Here is a 17,596-nt window from a genome sequence, read left to right as displayed (position 1 = left end):
TTTAACAGCTTATTGAGGAGAGGCTAGAGTATGGTTAAGAAATTATCTCTGCCCAACACTGGAAGAAATAAAAACTAGGAGAGTCTTCTGTTTAGGTACAGCCTCTAGCAGGTGCCTATTTCACAGTATTCTCCATAGTCTCTTTCCTTGGCTCCTTTGCTCTTTCTGTTCTTTTTTTTTTTTTGTTCTTTCTATTCTCTTTATTTTTTGTAGACTCCAACTCATCAATTCTACTTCTAGGAATTTTTCCTAACAAAATAATGAAATTCTGCTTTTAGAAATATATCTTAATGCAAATGTGAAAAGATATGTACACTGGCTTGTTCAGGGCTGTATTATTTAGACTATCCATAAGTTGGGGAAAAACCTAAGCTTCTGTCAGTAGTGAATTACTTAAATAAATTATGCAGTGACCCAAAAATACAATGCTATGTGTGGCCATTAAAAGTAAAAATGTGGATCTGTATTTTTGACAGGACATGTTAAGTGGGGAGAAAATGTTACCAATAGTATTTATGATATCCCATTTTTGTTTTTAAGATACATACATATTTATATGGGCATGGAAAAAAGCCTGGAAAACATACCTCAAAATATTAATAATGTTTTATTTGAGTAGTGGGATTACTGATGATTGTTATTTCCTTTTTGTCGTCTTTTTACATCGTCTGAATCATTTTATAAAGTATATTTGAGTGTATTTAGTCTTTATAATCAGTAAAGAATAATAAAGCTCTTTTCCATTTTGAAACAAATCATAGTGTGTGTTTGGAGAAAGGGCTACAGAAAGTGCAGAGTGAGTTAATCCAGCATGATACTAACATGAACAAATACAAGAAGTGCTTTAGAATCAAGGATAATGGGACAGATAAAATGAAGGAGAACAGGTCTCTTGTTGGCACTTGGCCCAGGAAAATCAAAAGACTGACCACACATTATCTCTGAACAGTGCCTAGGAGTCACCAGCTGAATTGGCTCTTTGAATCTAAATCCAAAGTTTGAGGCTCAAACCAGAGCTACATAAAATTCCATTAAGTAGAGATAATTAAAAAGCAGGACTTCCCTGGCTGTCCAGTGGTTAAGACTCCATGCTTTCACTGCAGGGGGCATGGGTTCGATCCCTGGTTGGGGAACTAAGATCCCGCATGCCACGCGGCACGGCAAAAAAGTAAAAATTAAAAAAAAATTTAAAAAAGCAGTGCTTCGGGCCTCCCTGGTGGCGCAGTGGTTGAGAGTCCGCCTGCCGATGCAGGGGATACGGGTTCGTGCCCCGGTCTGGGAGGATCCCATATGCCGCGGAGCGGCTGGGCCCGTGAGCCATGGCCGCTGGGCCTGCGCGTCCGGAGCCTGTGCTCCGCAACGGGGGAGGCCACAACAGTGAGAGGCCCGCATACCGCAAAAAAAAAAAAAAAAAAAAAAAAAAAAAGCAGTGCTTCTCCCTGATACAGGAGACTGAAGGAAGAAGAAGTAAGAGATTAGCAAGAAATAATGAATCCAAAGTCTACAAGGGGTAAAGCATCTGTGACCTGGAAACAGGAGGGATAATAGGGGACATTTGGAAAGTCATGCTTAATATTTCTTTGCATAGTTAAATGACTAACATGAGGCTCTGCCCAGAATTTGCTTCAACTCAGAATTTACCTCTCACTATTATAGAAAGTAATTTTTCACTTGAGTTGACTTTGTGCTATGGAGCTGTTTTGGTAGTGGAAGTTGGAACTAAAAGGCCAGGCTATGAAAATTCATTATAACAACAGGCCACTCACTCTAAATTTCAGGAAACCAAAAGTTAATCTCTGGAGGTCACTAATAGTTTTTTTGCTTACTACTCTACCCTCCGCCCGTAATTCACACATAGTAGTTGCTCAGTGAATATTTGTTGGATAAATGAGTGCATGAATAAGTACGTGAATGAGTGAATGAATGATTCTGGTTACCGGAGTCTTTATTTAGTAAACTGTGATAAAAATGTGTGAGCATTCATTGTTGGCTAAATAATATATGCATCTCTGTGTAGCAATTATAAAGTCTCATCATGACCAAACTGATAATCATAATAATATATTACATTTGCATTGCCATTTTGAAAACATTTTTTCATTCATTAGTTTGCTCATAGCTGGAGTAGAAATGGCAAGAATATTATTATTATTTTTTAAAGACAATACTTTCTTGTCACCATTTGGAACACTTGGTGCCCCAGTCTGCTCTTAATCATCAGAATACTTAATTTATAGTCAAATGTCAAGTCATCTTTGAGCCTGTGTCCTTATCCCCAGCCAGGAGCCTGTGTCCTCTATCCCCAGGCCCAACATATTCCTTGAGTGTCAGAGTCGTGGGTAACTGCATAAAAGCTACAGTATCCCACCTTAGGAGGCCGCAGAGATGGGACAGAGAGGGGAGAGTGGCAAGTTGAAGAAAGCCATAGGTAAAGTCCAATCAGTAGTCATTAGAGGGCAAGAAAGGCCCAGGATGTCAACAATCACAGGGGAAAGGAAATGTTGCGGACAAAATCTGAAGGAGAATGAAGGGTGGGAGAGGCCTGAGCCCAGAGGCAGTCTTGATCCAGAAGAGGTCAGCCTAAGTCAGGAACCCTGGAGGCTGTGAAGCAAAGGGCAATGGATTAGGGGACTCAGACATCACAGAAGAGTTGGACAAGCTGGTACCCATTGGAGAAGGTGACAACACTGCTCATGACATGTAGCAGCAGCAGGAACAGAGTGAGGTTTCTCTAATGCATGGGCCCAAAGACTTTAAATAGCAAGTTGACGAGGGTCATGTATAGAACACTGCCAGCAGCCCCATGTAGACATAGTACAGGATCCCCGAGTCTAGATGCAGGTCAAGAATTGGGCAGAAGGCTTGGGTACCAAAAAGGTTGTGTTGCCGAAGTTGGTGAAATAGACCATGAGGAGAAGTAGTGTGAGGCAGCTGTGGATAGCAGCAGCAGCTTATAGCGCCAGTGCACATTCAGTACATCATCTGCGAAGCCCAGGAAGATTATGCAGCAGATGGCAAGGAGCACACTTCATGGTGAGGGAAGGCTTTACACTGCTCCTCCACAAAACAGTTCAGGAAAGGGAAAGGGGTGAAGCAGAAGAGGATGATAAGGCAAACAGCACCGCTGATCACTCCCTGAGACTCTAAGAATATTAATTTTTTAAAGCTTAATGACTGATTTACCTTTGTAATTTCTAACATGAATATTGGACCATTCATATATGCAAAAGGTTGGTTTTGTTTCATATCTAAGAATAGTGCCAGAACTGTCTTAAAATTTTCCACCCATTGATATCATAAGTAATGTATCATTAGTTTTTTTGTAACATAGTGAATTCTTTGATAGATTCATGGGACGAATGATAATAACTCAACAAATGGAAGAAATTGTAAGGTAAGAATTTGTATTATCCAATCGCTTTTAAGTGAGAATTGTTTGGGGGAGGGATTAAAATCAAGTTAAAGGGAGATTAGATAAGTAAGCAGCATATCATGGGAAAGGGTTAATTTAAAAACATTTAGCATTTCACCTTCTAGTAATTTCTAGCAGCAGCAGATGAGATGAGGATGAAGCAAATGCCAGGAAATGACATCAAAATCATTTAGTAAGATTATTTGTGTACTCGTATTTCTTTGTCTGATATATTAGGTAGTAACATAAAGGAATCATAATGGTCCCTATCCAGATCCTTACACATCTAAACGTACCACCACATAAGTCTCTAATACAAAAAATGTCTTATGTAATGTTTAACAAATAAAAATGTTATGGTCTTCTTCACTTCAAAATCATTCCTTACAAACTAGAGTATTTATTGGCCAATAACTTCTTATATACTCTTCTGATTGGTTATTTGGTTGGTTGGTTGTTTTGTTTTCCCTCAATATTCAGGTTAATTTCTGGTACCTACATGAAAGGCTTTGGGTCATTTCAAAGATTTTCTGATAGGGTGAGATTACATTGTTACTCATGACCACAAAGCTGAATTTAGAATAAACCTTGGAATCAGCCCTTGAACTTCGAATTAACTTAGCACTCCACCTCTTTTCTGGAGACGTTCAATTTATACTGACTGCATGAAATAAGTCACTGACATAAAGAGTTGAGAATTTTTAAAAATGAAATCCTCAAGACAAGCTACCAAAAATATGCATCAGCATGGATTCACACTTTTAATAAAAGTCAACACAGGAGCACGTTCAATAAACTGTGTAACAAGGTCTTTTTAAGTGTAGGACCCCTGCTGAATAACAGTGACTGGGTTTTATTTTGATTTCTACAGTGACATATTGGGATGCGTGTGTGGATACGTAGTATGAATTGCATTAAGATATTGTGGCTGGTAAAGGAAAAGATCAATTATGTTACCTTAGCAGGTAGAATGGTTTTTAAAAAAAAGAGCCATGTTCTTTGCTAAAGCAACCAGAGTGAAGTGATGAATTATCTTTTAATTTGAAGCTTTCTATCATTATATCCCAATTTTATATGCCAACATGAGCTCAAAGTTTTTCTATTCATTGCTGGGACCAAAACCAAGTAGAAAAGAGCTATAATATGGCTCCTGAATAACTGATTTTGGAATATCCATTCAGTGTGCTCCAGATACGACTATATAATAAAACCATACTTGTTAACCATAGACCAAACACCTGGCCCCCGCCCCCCGCTGTGTTCATTGGATTAATTTTTTTTACAGTGTTTAGGTTTGCAGACCTCTTCAGAATTGGTTCAGATTCTGTTTGATTTGGATAACTGTGTATGTATATTTCAGAAAAGCCTTCAGAAAAGCCTTATGATAAGGAATATCAACAAAATTAAGGCTTTTTTACTTATCCATACCAGAGTCTTATCATTTGCTATCACTAAGAAAATACAATTTTCCTTTCTAGTTACTTCTCCTCATTTTATATCTCCTTTATGGAGAGAAATTCAAACAGCAGGAAGACCTGTGTTCCAAGAAGTATGCAATGCAAGTAGTCAAGTTGTAGTGTTGATCTTGCCTAGAAAAAGTACTAACTCACTTACTATGTTATCTTTTATAACCTAGTATAATTTTAATTGTGCAGAACTCATGCAGTTATATACAAATCATACTACAATTTATGTTTATTTTGCATTTTTTTCTTCACCCAACCTGTTTACACTGCATTTTAATTCTGTATTTTCCCTTTGAAAACTGTTAATTGATTTTGCTCAAAATTTAAAAATTTTATCTTCTGTAAAACATTTTAAAATCATTGCTTAATTTTTGGTTTTGTTGAGTTTTATGTTTAAACTTCTGAAACAAGTGGCTTTGTGATTTTATCTACAGGCATAGTCTTATTTCTGAGCCATTGATCTTAAAATGACTGAAATGCTAAGGCAGATATTTGTTGTTATGGTAACTAGCATCATGATTGACCTCGACAGCTTTACAGTAGCAGAGATTTTGGTTTTATATGAAAGCATTGTTATAAGTATAGCTGAAGTACCTTCTGTCTGCTAAAGATGCCATTTTAAAATTTAATTGAAATTTTAATATATTCAATGGTTTTGGTTATTTTTTCCCTAGACCTCTGGGGCCAGAGAGTCTCTTGCTTCGTGGAGCCAGATTAAAAAACACAAAAGAAATTTTTGGTTTGTATATATTGAAAATTTTAAATTATAGATTCATTTTGATGCTTTATATGAAGTATTTTTAAAAGCACAGCATTTGTGGTCTTTTGGTTAGATAATTTATTGTCTGTGATAATTTTCTTTCAAAGATTGTATTAATATAATTTTGTGTTGTATTTTTTGTTAATTCCTATTTTTGAGTAATGGGTTAGAGCCTTGCTCTTATATTTTCTTCATGAATACTTCATGCTAAGATAATTCTGGCACTTCTGTTAATGGTGTTGAGAACTATATACTCTGACACCTTGGTGCAGTAAACCACTTGTATAATTCCATTATGATTATTCTTAGATTGGATTGTTAAAACTGCTGACTCTTTTGGTCATCCATTTATTCATTCAATGAATTCTTATTGATCTGTGACTATGTAACAGATACTGTTGGAACATACACTGACTGGATCAAAAGGATGAATAAATAGTGCTCTTGCATTGTCGAGCTAAACTAATTCACTATGCTCTGAGTCAACTATAGGTAAATTGTGAAGTCAATGATAACCTGTAGCTGTCAACTGGCTCCTCGCCTTTCAGGAATGGCCCATCATATTCTGGCCAGCTTATGTTATTCACTGAATATTTACAGCTTTTGAGCTCTTCTTCCTCAGTCTCTTCTTTCCTGTTAACTGTACTGTATCTTATCTGTCAGTAGTAGGCTCTCTGATAAAGAATTCCATATATTTTTTTAAAAAGGAAAATAACTAGTATGGCAAAAATGTGGAGAAACTGGAACCCTCATACATTGCTGGTGGGAGTGTAGAATGTTGCAGCTGCTGTGGAAAATAGTTTGGCAATACCTCAATAAGTTAAACATAGAATTACCGTATCACTCAGCAATTCTGCTTCTAGCTATATATCCTAAAGAATTGAAGACAGGTGCTCAAACAAAGGCTTGTATGAGAATGTTCATAGCAGCACTGTTCACAATAGCCAAAGGGTAGAAACTGCGCAAATGTCTATCAACTAATGAATGGATAAACAGTGTAGGATATCCAAGTAATGGAATATTATTCATCCGTAAGAAATGAAGTACTGATACATGCTACAACATACATAAACTTTGAAAACATGCTGAGTGAACGGAGTCAAACACAAAAGGCCACATATTGTATGATTTCATTTATACTTAAAATACCCAAAATAGGCAAATTCATAGAGACAGAAAGTAGATTAGTGGTTCCCAGCAGCTGGGGAGTGGAGGGGAATTGGGAATGATTGTTTAAAGGGTACAGGTTTTTTTTGGCGGGGGGCAGGTGATGAAGTAGTCTCAACTTAGATAGGATGGTTGCACAACATTGTGAATGTAACTAAGTGCCACTGAATTGTATTGAAAACGCAAACTGTATGTTATGTGTCTGTAACGACAATTTTTAAAAGGGGACCATAGTGAAGTTTTAATGGCAGAAGCCAGAGAAAACCTCCAGGGCTTTTAGGCCCTCTCGTGTAATGCTGTATTTTAACACCTCTCTAGCAGTAACACCTTTCACACTCTTAAAATTTAGGAAATGTGTATTTGAATGCCTTTAAATGAGTCTGCTATTGTTTTCCTCAGCACCACCTCTCTGTGTTGTACCATTTTGTCTCATTTCTCACATTTCTATAATTTTGGTGCCCGTTGTCATTTGAGTTGTAATCCCTGCTTTGGAAGGATAATTCCAATAGTGAAAATTGCAGTTATTGATCATCTTTCTGTTTCTAGGCATTTTGCTAATCTGTCACACAACTCCCATACCAGTTTTATTAGGTATTTTTCCCATTTGAAGATGGGGAAATTGAGACTCAGAAAGATTAGATAACTTGCTCAAGGTCACAGAACTTATAAGTGGCAGAGCTAGCCTTCAAACCAAGCTCTAACTCCAAAGTTTTTTAATAAGACTGGTCTTACCCCAGTTTTAGTCCCCTTATTACTGTCATTCTCATCTCAGTCATTCACATAGGCACATATTTTTAAAATAGCACTTTCCTTGTGTTTATTTCATTTACTCTGACAGATTCCATATTATCTTTCCAGTGCTTATGAGATTATGTCTAGACTCCAGATTCTGGCATTCAAGGTCTTTCAAACTGACGCCAGTCCATTGTTACAGCCTAACAGAAAGCACTTTTCTATTTTTGTCTTTGTTAACACTGTTTGCTCTGTCTATAATGGCCTTCCCTGCCTTCTTTATCTTTCCGAATTCTTTCCTCCGTCAATTCCAACTCAAATAATACCTCTTTCATTCAGATATCCCAGTTGTAATTCAGGAACAGAACCCACATGCCTTCCTCATTCAGCAGGTTGAATGACTGGAATTTCCCAAAATTGCACTTGGAAAGCCTTTTAAAAAAAAACTCCAGAAAGACTTAAAGGAAAGACAAATTCTGACAACTCTCAGATGATACAGTTTCTTAGATTTTCTTTCGTGCTAGTGAGTACATTCCTTTTGTGAAACATGGCAGAGGATTATCTTAAGACTTTTGTTTTGCAGGTGTTGCTGTGTATACTGGAATGGAAACTAAAATGGCATTAAATTACAAGAGCAAATCACAGAAACGATCTGCAGTAGAAAAGTAAGAAAACTTTTCATTTATTTACACATAAATATGACTTTTTAAAAATTCATTTATTTGCTTGCACTGGGTCTTAGTTGCGGCAGGCAGGCTCCTTAGTTGTCGCTCGAGGGCTCCTTAGTTGCAGCATGTGAACTCTTAGTTGTGGCGTGCATGTGGGATCTAGTTCCCTGACCAGGGATCAAACCCAGGCCCCCTGCATTGGGAGCGCAGAGTCTTAACCACTGAGCCACCATGGAAGTCCCAATATGACTATTGATATGTATATTATTCTGTATGTATAAAATATGTATATAAAAATATGTATTTCAAGTCAACAGAAGATGGTATCCTTGAAGATAGGGATGGTTTCTCATTTTATTTATTTAATTTTAATTTATTGAAATATAGTTAACATAAAATATTATGTTTCAGGTGTAGTACATAGTGATTTGACATTTGCATACATTATGAAATGATGACCACAGTAAGTCTAGTAATTGTCTGGCCCCATACAAAGTTATCGCAATATTATTGACCATATTCCTTATGCTGTATATTACATTCTCATGGCTTACTTATTTTATAACCCAAGGTTTGTACCTCTTAATCCCTTTCACCTATTTTACCCATCCCCCCAATACCAGCAAGCAACCACCTATTTGTATCTATGAGTGTGTTTTCATTTTGTTTTTTAATTCTTTTAATTTTTATTTATTTATTTTTTTGATGTGGACCATTTTTGAAAGTCTTTATTGAATTTGTTACAATGTTGCTTCTGTTTTATGTTTTTTGGGGTTTTTTTGGTTTTTTTAAGGCATGTGGGATCTTAGCGTCCTGACCAGGGACTGTCTGTGTGTTCTTAGATCCCTGGTCAGGGATCGAACCCACACCCCCTGCATTGGAAAGCAGAGTCTTAACCACTGGACCACCAGGGAAGTCCCTGTTTTGTTTTTCTAGATTCCACATATAAGTGAGATCATATGGTATTTGTCTTTTTCTGTCTGAGTTAGCATAATAACCTCTAGATTCATCCATATTGTCACAGATGGCGAGATTTCTTCCCCCCCCCCACAAAGAAAAGACTTTTGGGAGTCTCCCTGTCTAATGGGAGACTTAGGCAGGCTTATTGGCTGAGGGGAAGTACCAACATAGAGGGTGTACCAGTGAGCTACTGCCACCAAATTGCTGCATCATAAACTGTCCTACAACTCATTCACTTCCATTCATTTTCACAGATGAGTGGATTGGCTGAGGGTCAGCTGAGCTCTGCCAGGAGGAGCTGGGATGACTCAGCGTTGCCCCTCATGTCTCTCTTCTTCCTGGGACAGGCTAATGAAGAAATGTGCTCTTCTTCTTCTTCTTCTTTTTAATTAATTATTTATTTATTTTTGGCTGCATTGGGTCTTCGTTGCTGTGTGCAGGCTTTCTCTAGTTACGGCGAGCAGGGGCTACTCTTCATTGCTGTGCTAAGGCTTCTCATTACAGTGGCTTCTCTTGTTGTGGAGCACGGGCTCTAGGCACACAGGCTTCAGTAGTTGTGGCACACACGGGCTTAGTTGCTCCGCAGCATGTGGGATCTTCCCGGACCAGGGCTCAAACCCATGTCCCTGCGTTGGCAGGCAGATTCTTAACCACTGCACCACCAGAGAAGCCCACTATAAGCATTTTGAACAGTAGTTAACTATAGTAAATATGCTTGTAATCTTATGTATCTGTTCTTTCATTGCTAGTAAATGGATTGAATTGAATGGTCATTTCTTAAAAACAAAGACTGTGTCCTTTAAATAGCTACTGTAATATCTTTCTTATATATTGATATTTAGTATCTTATTTAATACCAATGTTAATTTCCAAATAAATGAGTATGGTAACATATAATTGGTACATTTTATATTCTCTTTCTTCATTTCAGGTCAATGAATACATTTTTGATAATTTATCTAATAATCCTTATTTCTGAAGCCATCATCAGTACTATCTTGAAATATACATGGCAAGCTGAAGAAAAATGGGATGAACCTTGGTATAACCAAAAAACAGAACATCAAAGAAATAGTAGTAAGGTACTTCATGGTGTTCTTGACTCTGTTACAAAGAAAATTTTATTCTTTGGAAATTTTATTTCTTTTAATGCTTTGGTAGTGACTTCTGATAGGAGTGACCACTGTCATCCCTAAAACTATCACTATTAAAGGGTGACAAAAGGATATTGGACGTGAAGAGTAGCCAGCATGTTTGTACTGGTATGCTTTTTACATTTTACAGAATAAGCATTTATATTCCCTATGGCATGACTTGAATAATTAAAAGAGATCACAGACATTTAAGTCATCTGTATTGGCATTCCATTTTAGTACTACAAATTGAAATTTTTATTCTACTTTATGTAAATAGAATTTTCAGTTCTATCAGAATAATTCAAGGAGTCTTACTGTCAGTATATTGGTGGTATGAAGTAAATACGAATTATGTCATAAAAAGTTTTAAACTGATTAAATATGGACTACCAGGAGAAGTTAACCTGCAATTTTGGTAAATTGTTCTCCAAATTTCACTTTAAAGTGCAAATATTGGAAGATAAGTTTGAATCTCAAGAGACCAAAAAGCAGATAATCACAGGAACATATTTTCAGTATCATTTACAATTAGGTATTTTATCTTTTACAGAACACATTTTAAAATGTGGAACTGCTGTGCCATTGAAGTAGGCTATTCCTTTGTAATCTGTAATTGAGAGTTTTAATTTCTAGCAGTTCTAGCCTAGCAATTATTTTACATTTTTAAAATTACAGTCAATTTTTAGCTATCTGTGATTTTGATGTGTAGAAGTAGAATGGTAAGTATGCTACAGAGGTTCTAATTATAATTTTGCCATAAGTAATTTCAGTCACACCAGGCTTTTCTGGTAGCTTCTAAAAAGTAACAAATTAAGTAATTTGGTTTTAACCTTTCTTCTTTTAATTTGTTCAAGATTCTAATGAGCAATAAAATAACCAAAGGAAGTGTGTTAAAAAGACAATTCAGTAAATGAATTTCATTTCATGAGACTTTCCTGCTTCAGAATATAGTTGATGGTCTGTTTAGATATGAAACTATCTGATAATTTCCTTCGTATTTTTCTCTTATCAAGCAATCATTTTTTTCCCCTAGATTCTGAAATTTATTTCAGACTTCCTTGCTTTTTTGGTACTCTACAATTTCATCATTCCAATTTCATTATATGTGACAGTCGAAATGCAGAAATTTCTTGGATCATTTTTTATTGGCTGGGATCTTGATCTCTATCATGAAGAATCAGATCAGAAAGCTCAAGTCAATACTTCTGATCTGAATGAAGAACTTGGACAGGTAAAAATGATCCTTTTTTTTCTAATTTGTTATTTTTATCAAAATAATAAGTGTACAAAGACTAATAAAACTAAATATTACAAGGCTTATACCAAAAAACAGACATATACCCACTTTGCCTCCCCATGACAGCACAGTATTGTTAAATCACAACTTGGGATTTAATAAATATTCATTTACATTATTAGGACTGTTTTGGTATTATTTACTAATTCCTTGTTCTCTTTGTTTGCCCTGTAATACTATACTTACATTTTTCTTTCTTATGTATTTTGGTTTTGCTGGAGTTAATTGCTCTGTTTTTTATTTGCTTAATTTTCATTTACCACAAACAAATCTGTTGACAAGTATATGAACCATCTCTCCACGTATTCAAACACACCAGGTAATCTAGGATTTCCTTTCTCTTTCTTGTTATCTCGCTCACTTTCTGTTTTGAAGACTTTTATGTTTCTGCTTCAATTTGGACTTCTTTCTGGGCCTGCTTCTCAGCTGTCACCGTGGACTTGCTTTTCCATCACCCTAGAACTTCCTTTGTCTCCCACCCGTTTTGGATTTCCTGTCTTCTGGATCCCATGTCTTCCCACCTGTTGCTTATTCTCTTATTTTGGTGGAACACATCTCCTAATAACTTCTTGAAAAAGGATGCATAACAGGGAAATACTTCGCATGTCTGAAAGTATCTTTATTCCCTTCTTACACTTGATTAGTAATTTAGCTGGGTAGGGACTTCACTGGTGGTCCAGTGGTAAGGGATCTGCCTTGTAGTGCAGGGGACGCAGGTTTGATCCCTGGTCAGGGAACTAAGATTCCACGTGCCGCAGGGCAACTAAGATCCCATGTGCGGCAACTACTGAGCTCGCGCACTCCAACGAGGAGCCCATGCACTCCAACGAGGAGCCCATGCACCGCAATGGAAGATCCTGCATGCCTCAACGAGGATCCCATGTGCTGCAGCTAAGACCCAACACATCCAAAAAAAATTAAAATATTAATAAAATAAATAAATAATAAATAAATCTTTAAAAAAATAATTTATCTGGGTAACACATCCCAGGTTGGAAATTATTTTTCCTCAAAATTTCAAAAGCATTTCTCCATTTATTTCTAGCTTCCAATGTTTTTTTGAGAAATCCAATACCATTCTTATCCTCAGTTCTTTATGTGTGATCTGTTGTTTTATCTCTGGAAGTGTTTAGTGTTCTAGGACCTTCTCTTTATTCAATGAATCTGAAATTTTATGATGATATACCTTGGTGTGAGTCTTTTTATTTTCTTTCATTGGGCAATAAACTCTATGAGCCCTTTTTGCCTGGAAACACAAGTCCTTCAGTTCTAGAAATTTTTCTTATATTATTTCTTTGGTAAAGTGTCTTTTTATGTTATGTGGGATTTTCTTTTGAAATTTATTATTTTGGATGTCAGATCATTTATCTTGATTCTCTAATTTATTTGACTTTCAATTTTAATTTCTCTGTTTTTATAATCTTTCTGGGAGAATTCATGAACTTTATCTTTCCACCTATCTTTTTTTTTTTTTGCTTTGTTTTTTTATACCGCAGGTTCTTATTAGTCATCAGTTTTATACACATCAGTGTATACATGTCAATCCCAATCGCCCAATTCAGCACAACACCATCCCCACCCCATGGCGATTTTCCTCCCTTGGTGTCCATCTGTCTGTTCTCTACATCTGTGTCTCAACTTCTGCCCTGCAAACCGGCTCATCTGTACCAGTTTTCTAGGTTCCCCATACATGCATTAATATACGATCTTTGTTTTTCTCTTTCTGACTGACTTCACTCTGTATGACACTCTGTAGATCCATCCACGTCTCAACAAATGACCCAATTTCGTTCCTTCTCATGGCTCAGTAATATTCCATTGTATGTATGTACCACATCTTCTTTATTCATTCGTCTGTCGATGGGCATTTAGGTTACTTCCATGACCTGGCTATTGTAAATAGTGCTGCAGTGAACATTGGGGTGCATGTGTCTTTTTGAATTATGATTTTCTCTGGGTATATGCCCAGTAGTGGGATTGCTGGATCATATGGTAAATCTATTTTTAGTTTTTTAAGGAACCTCCATACTGTTCTCCATAGTGGCTGTATCAGTTTACATTCCCACCAACAGTGCAAGAGGGTTCCCTTTTCTCCACACCCTGTGCAGCATTTGTTGTTTGTAGATTTTCTGATGACGCCCATTCTAACTGGTGTGAGGTGATACCTCATTGTAGTTTTGATTTACATTTCTCTAATAATTAGTGATGTTGAGCAGCTTTTCATGTGCTTCTTGGCCAACTGTATGTCTTCTTTGGAGAAATGTCTATTTAGGTCTTCTGCCCATTTTTGGATTGGGTTGTTTGTTTCTTTAATATTGAGCTGCATGAGCTGTTTATATATTTTGGAGACTAATCCTTTGTCCACTGATTCGTTGCAAATATTTTCTCCCATTCTGAGGGTTGTCTTTTCGTCTTGTTTATGGTTTCCTTTGCTGTGCAAAAGCTTTGAAGTTTCATTAGGTCCCATTTGTTTATTTTTGTTTCTATTTCCATTACTCTAGGAGGTGGATCAAAAAAGATCTTGCTGTGATTTATGTGAAAGAGGGTTCTTCCTATGTTTTCCTCTAAGAGTTTTATAGTGTCCAGTCTTACATTTAGGTCTTGAATCCATTTTAAGTTTATTTTTGTGTATGGTGTTAGGGAGTGTTCTAATTTCATTCTTTCACATGTAGCTGTCCAGTTTTCCCAGCACCACTTACTGAAGAGACTATCTTTTCTCCATTGTATATCTTTGCCTCCTTTGTCATAGATTAGTTGACCATAGGTGCGTGGGTTTATCTCTGGGCTTTCTATCCTTATCCATTGATCTGTATTTCTGTTTTTGTGCCAGTACCATATTGTCTTGATTACTGTAGCTTTGTAGTATAGTCTGAGGTCAGGGAGTCTGATTCCTCCAGCTCCGTTTTTTTCCCTCAAAACTGCTTTGGCTATTCGGGGTCTTTTGTGTCTCCATACAAATTTTAAAGATGATTTGTTCTAGTTCTGTAAAAAGTGCCATTGGTAATTTGATAGGGATTGCATTGAATCTGTAGATTGCTTTGGGTAGTATAGTCATTTTCACTATTGATTCTTCCAATCGAAGAACATGGTATGTCTCTCTATCTGTTGGTATCATCTTTAATTTTTTTCATCAGTGTCTTATACTTTTCTGCATACCGGTCTTTTGTCTCCCTAGGTAGGTTTATTCCTAGATATTTTATTCTTTTTGTTGCAGTGGTAAATGGGAGTCTTTCCATAATTTCTCTTTCATATTTTTCATCATTAGTGTATAGGAATGCAAGAGATTTCCATGCATTAATTTTGTATCCTGCAGCTTTACCAAATTCATTGATTAGCTCTAGTAGTTTTCTGGTGGCATTTTTAGGATTCTGTATGTATAGTATCATGTCATCTGCAAACAGTGACAGTTTTACTTCTTCTTTTCCAATTTGTATTCCTTTTATTTCTTTTTCTTCTCTGATTGCCATGGCTAGGACTTCCAAAACTATGTTGAATAGTAGTGGTGAGAGTGGACATCCTTGTCTCGTTCTTGATCTTAGAGGAAATGCTTTCAGTTTTTCACCATTGAGAATGATGTTTGCTGTGGGTTTGTCATATATGGCCTTTATTATGTTGAGGTAGGTTCCCTCAGTGCCCACTTTCTGGAGAGTTTTTATCATAAATGGGTGTTGAATTTTGTCAAAAGCTTTTTCTGCATGTATTGAGATGATCATATGTTTTTTATTCTTCTATTTGTTAATATGGTGTATCACATTGATTGATTTGCGTACATTGAAGAATCCTTGCATCCCCACTTGATCATGGTGTATAAAACTTTTAATGTGTTGTTGGATTCTGTTTGCTAGTTTTTTGTTGAGGATTTTTGCATCTATATTCATCAGTGATATTGGTCTGTAATTTTCTTTTTTTGTGGTATCTTTGTCTGGTTTTGGTATCAGGGTGATGGTGGCCTCATAGAATGAGTTTGGGAGCCCTCCTTCCTCTGCAGTTTTTTGGAAGAGTATGAGAAGGGTGGGTGTTAGCTCTTCTCTATATGTTTGATAGAATTCACCTGTGAAGCCATCTGTTCCTGGCCTTTTGTTTGTTGGAAGTTTTTTTTTTTTTTTTTTTTTGCGATAGGCAGGCCTCTCACTGTTGTGGCCTCCCCGTTGCGGAGCACAGGCTCCGGACGCGCAGGCTCAGCGGCCATGGCTCACGGGCCCAGCTGCCTCACGGCATTTGATCTTCCCAGACTGGGGCACGAACCCTTGTCCCCTGCATTGGCAGGTGGACTCTCAACCACTGTGCCACCAGGGAAGCCCATGTTGGAAGATTTTTAATCACAGTTTCAGTTTCATTACTTGTGGTTGGTCTGTTCATATTTTCTATTTCTTCCTGGTTCAGTCTTGGTAGGTTATACCTGTCTAAAAATTTGTCCATTTCTTCCAGATTGTCCATTTTATTGGCATCGAGTTGCTTGTAGTAGACTCTTAGGATGCTTTGTATTTCTGCAGTGTCTGTTGTAAAGTTCTCTTTTTTCATTTCTAATTTTATTGATTTGAGTCCTCTCCCTCTTTTTCTTGATGAGTCTGACTAATGGTTTATCAATTTTGTTTATCTTCCAAAGAACCAGCTTTTGCTTTTATTGATCTTTGCTATTGTTTTCTTTGTTTCTATTTCATTTATTTCTGCTCTGATCTTTATGATTTCTTTCCTTCTTCTAACTTTGGGTTTTGTTTGTTCTTCTTTCTCTAGTTCCTTTGGGTGTACGGTTAGATTGTTTACTTGAGATTTTTCTTGTTTCTTGAGGTTGGCTTGTATAGCTATAAACTTCCCTTTTAGAACTGCTTTTGCTGCATCCCATAGGTTTTGGATCATCGTGTTTTCATTGTCATTTTTCTCTAGGTATTTTTTGATTTCCTCTTTGATTTCTTCAGTGATCTCTTCGTTATTTAGTAACGTATTGTTTAGCCTCCATGTGTTTGTGTTTTTTACGTTTTTTTCCCTGTAATTCATTTCCAATCTCATAGTGTTGTGGTCAGAAAAGATGCTTGATATGATTTCAATTTTCTTAAATTTACTGAGGTTTGATTTGTGACCCAATATGTGATCTATCCTGGAGAATGTTCATGCGCACTTGAGAAGAAAGTGTAATCTGCTGTTTTTGGATGAATGTCCTATAAATATCAACTAAATCTATCTGGTCTATTGTGTCATTTAAAGCTTCTGTTTCCTTATTTATTTTCATTTTCGATGATCTGTCCATCAGTGTAAGTGAGGTGTTAAAGTCCCCCACTATTGTGTTGCTGTCGATTTCCTCTTTTATAGCTGTTAGCAGTTGCCTTATGTATTGAGGTGCTCCTATGTTGTGTGCATATATATTTATAATTGTTATATCTTCTTCTTGGATCGATCCCTTGATCATTATGTAGTGTCCTTCCTTGTCTCTGGTAACATTCTTTATTTTAACATCTATTTTATCTGATATGAGTATTGCTACTCCAGCTTTCTTTTGATTTCCATTTGCATGGAACATCTTTTTCCATCCCCTCACTTTCAGTCTGTATGTGTCCCTAGGTCTGAAGTGCGTCTCTTGTAGACAGGCATACATATGGGTCTTGTTTTTGTATCCATTCAGCAAGTCTTGTCTTTGGTTGGAGCATTGAATCCACTCACGTTTAAGGTAATTATCAATATGTATGTTCCTATGACCATTTTCTTAATTGTTTTGGGTTTGTTTTTGTAGGTCCTATTCTTCCCTTGTGTTTCCCACTTAGAGAAGTTCCTTTAGCATTTGTTGTAGAGCTGGTTTGGCGGTGCTGAATTGTCTTAGCTTTTGCTTGTCTGTAAAGCTTTTGATTTCTCCATCGAATCTGAATGAGATCCTTGCCGGGTAGAGTAATCTTGGCTGTAGGTTCTTCCCTTTCATCACTTTAAATATATCATGCCACTCCCTTCTGGCTTGTAGAGTTTCTGCTGAGAAATCAGCTGTTAACCTTATGGGAGTTCCCTTGTATGT

At 36.7% G+C, this 17,596-nt stretch overlaps 1 protein-coding gene across 3 annotated transcripts in view; it reads left to right on the top strand.

The window, feature by feature from the left end:
• Nucleotides 1-17,596, top strand: part of ATP11B (ATPase phospholipid transporting 11B (putative)) — a 120,735-nt gene that overhangs the window by 42,512 nt on the left and 60,627 nt on the right. For all 3 annotated transcript variants that reach the window (XM_082625863.1, XM_082625862.1, XM_082625864.1), the window contains exons 8-12: nt 3,347-3,394; nt 5,553-5,617; nt 8,121-8,202; nt 10,097-10,247; nt 11,335-11,532. In XM_082625863.1, the coding sequence (XP_082481989.1) occupies nt 3,347-3,394; nt 5,553-5,617; nt 8,121-8,202; nt 10,097-10,247; nt 11,335-11,532 (544 nt within the window). The remainder of the gene's footprint in view (nt 1-3,346; nt 3,395-5,552; nt 5,618-8,120; nt 8,203-10,096; nt 10,248-11,334; nt 11,533-17,596) is intronic.

This window comes from Mesoplodon mirus (genome assembly GCF_964341445.2).
Source record: "Mesoplodon mirus genome assembly, chromosome: 6".
Taxonomy (NCBI): Eukaryota; Metazoa; Chordata; class Mammalia; order Artiodactyla; family Ziphiidae; genus Mesoplodon; species Mesoplodon mirus.
Note: the sequence above shows the minus strand (reverse complement) of the source record. Positions and strands in the feature narration are given on the sequence as shown.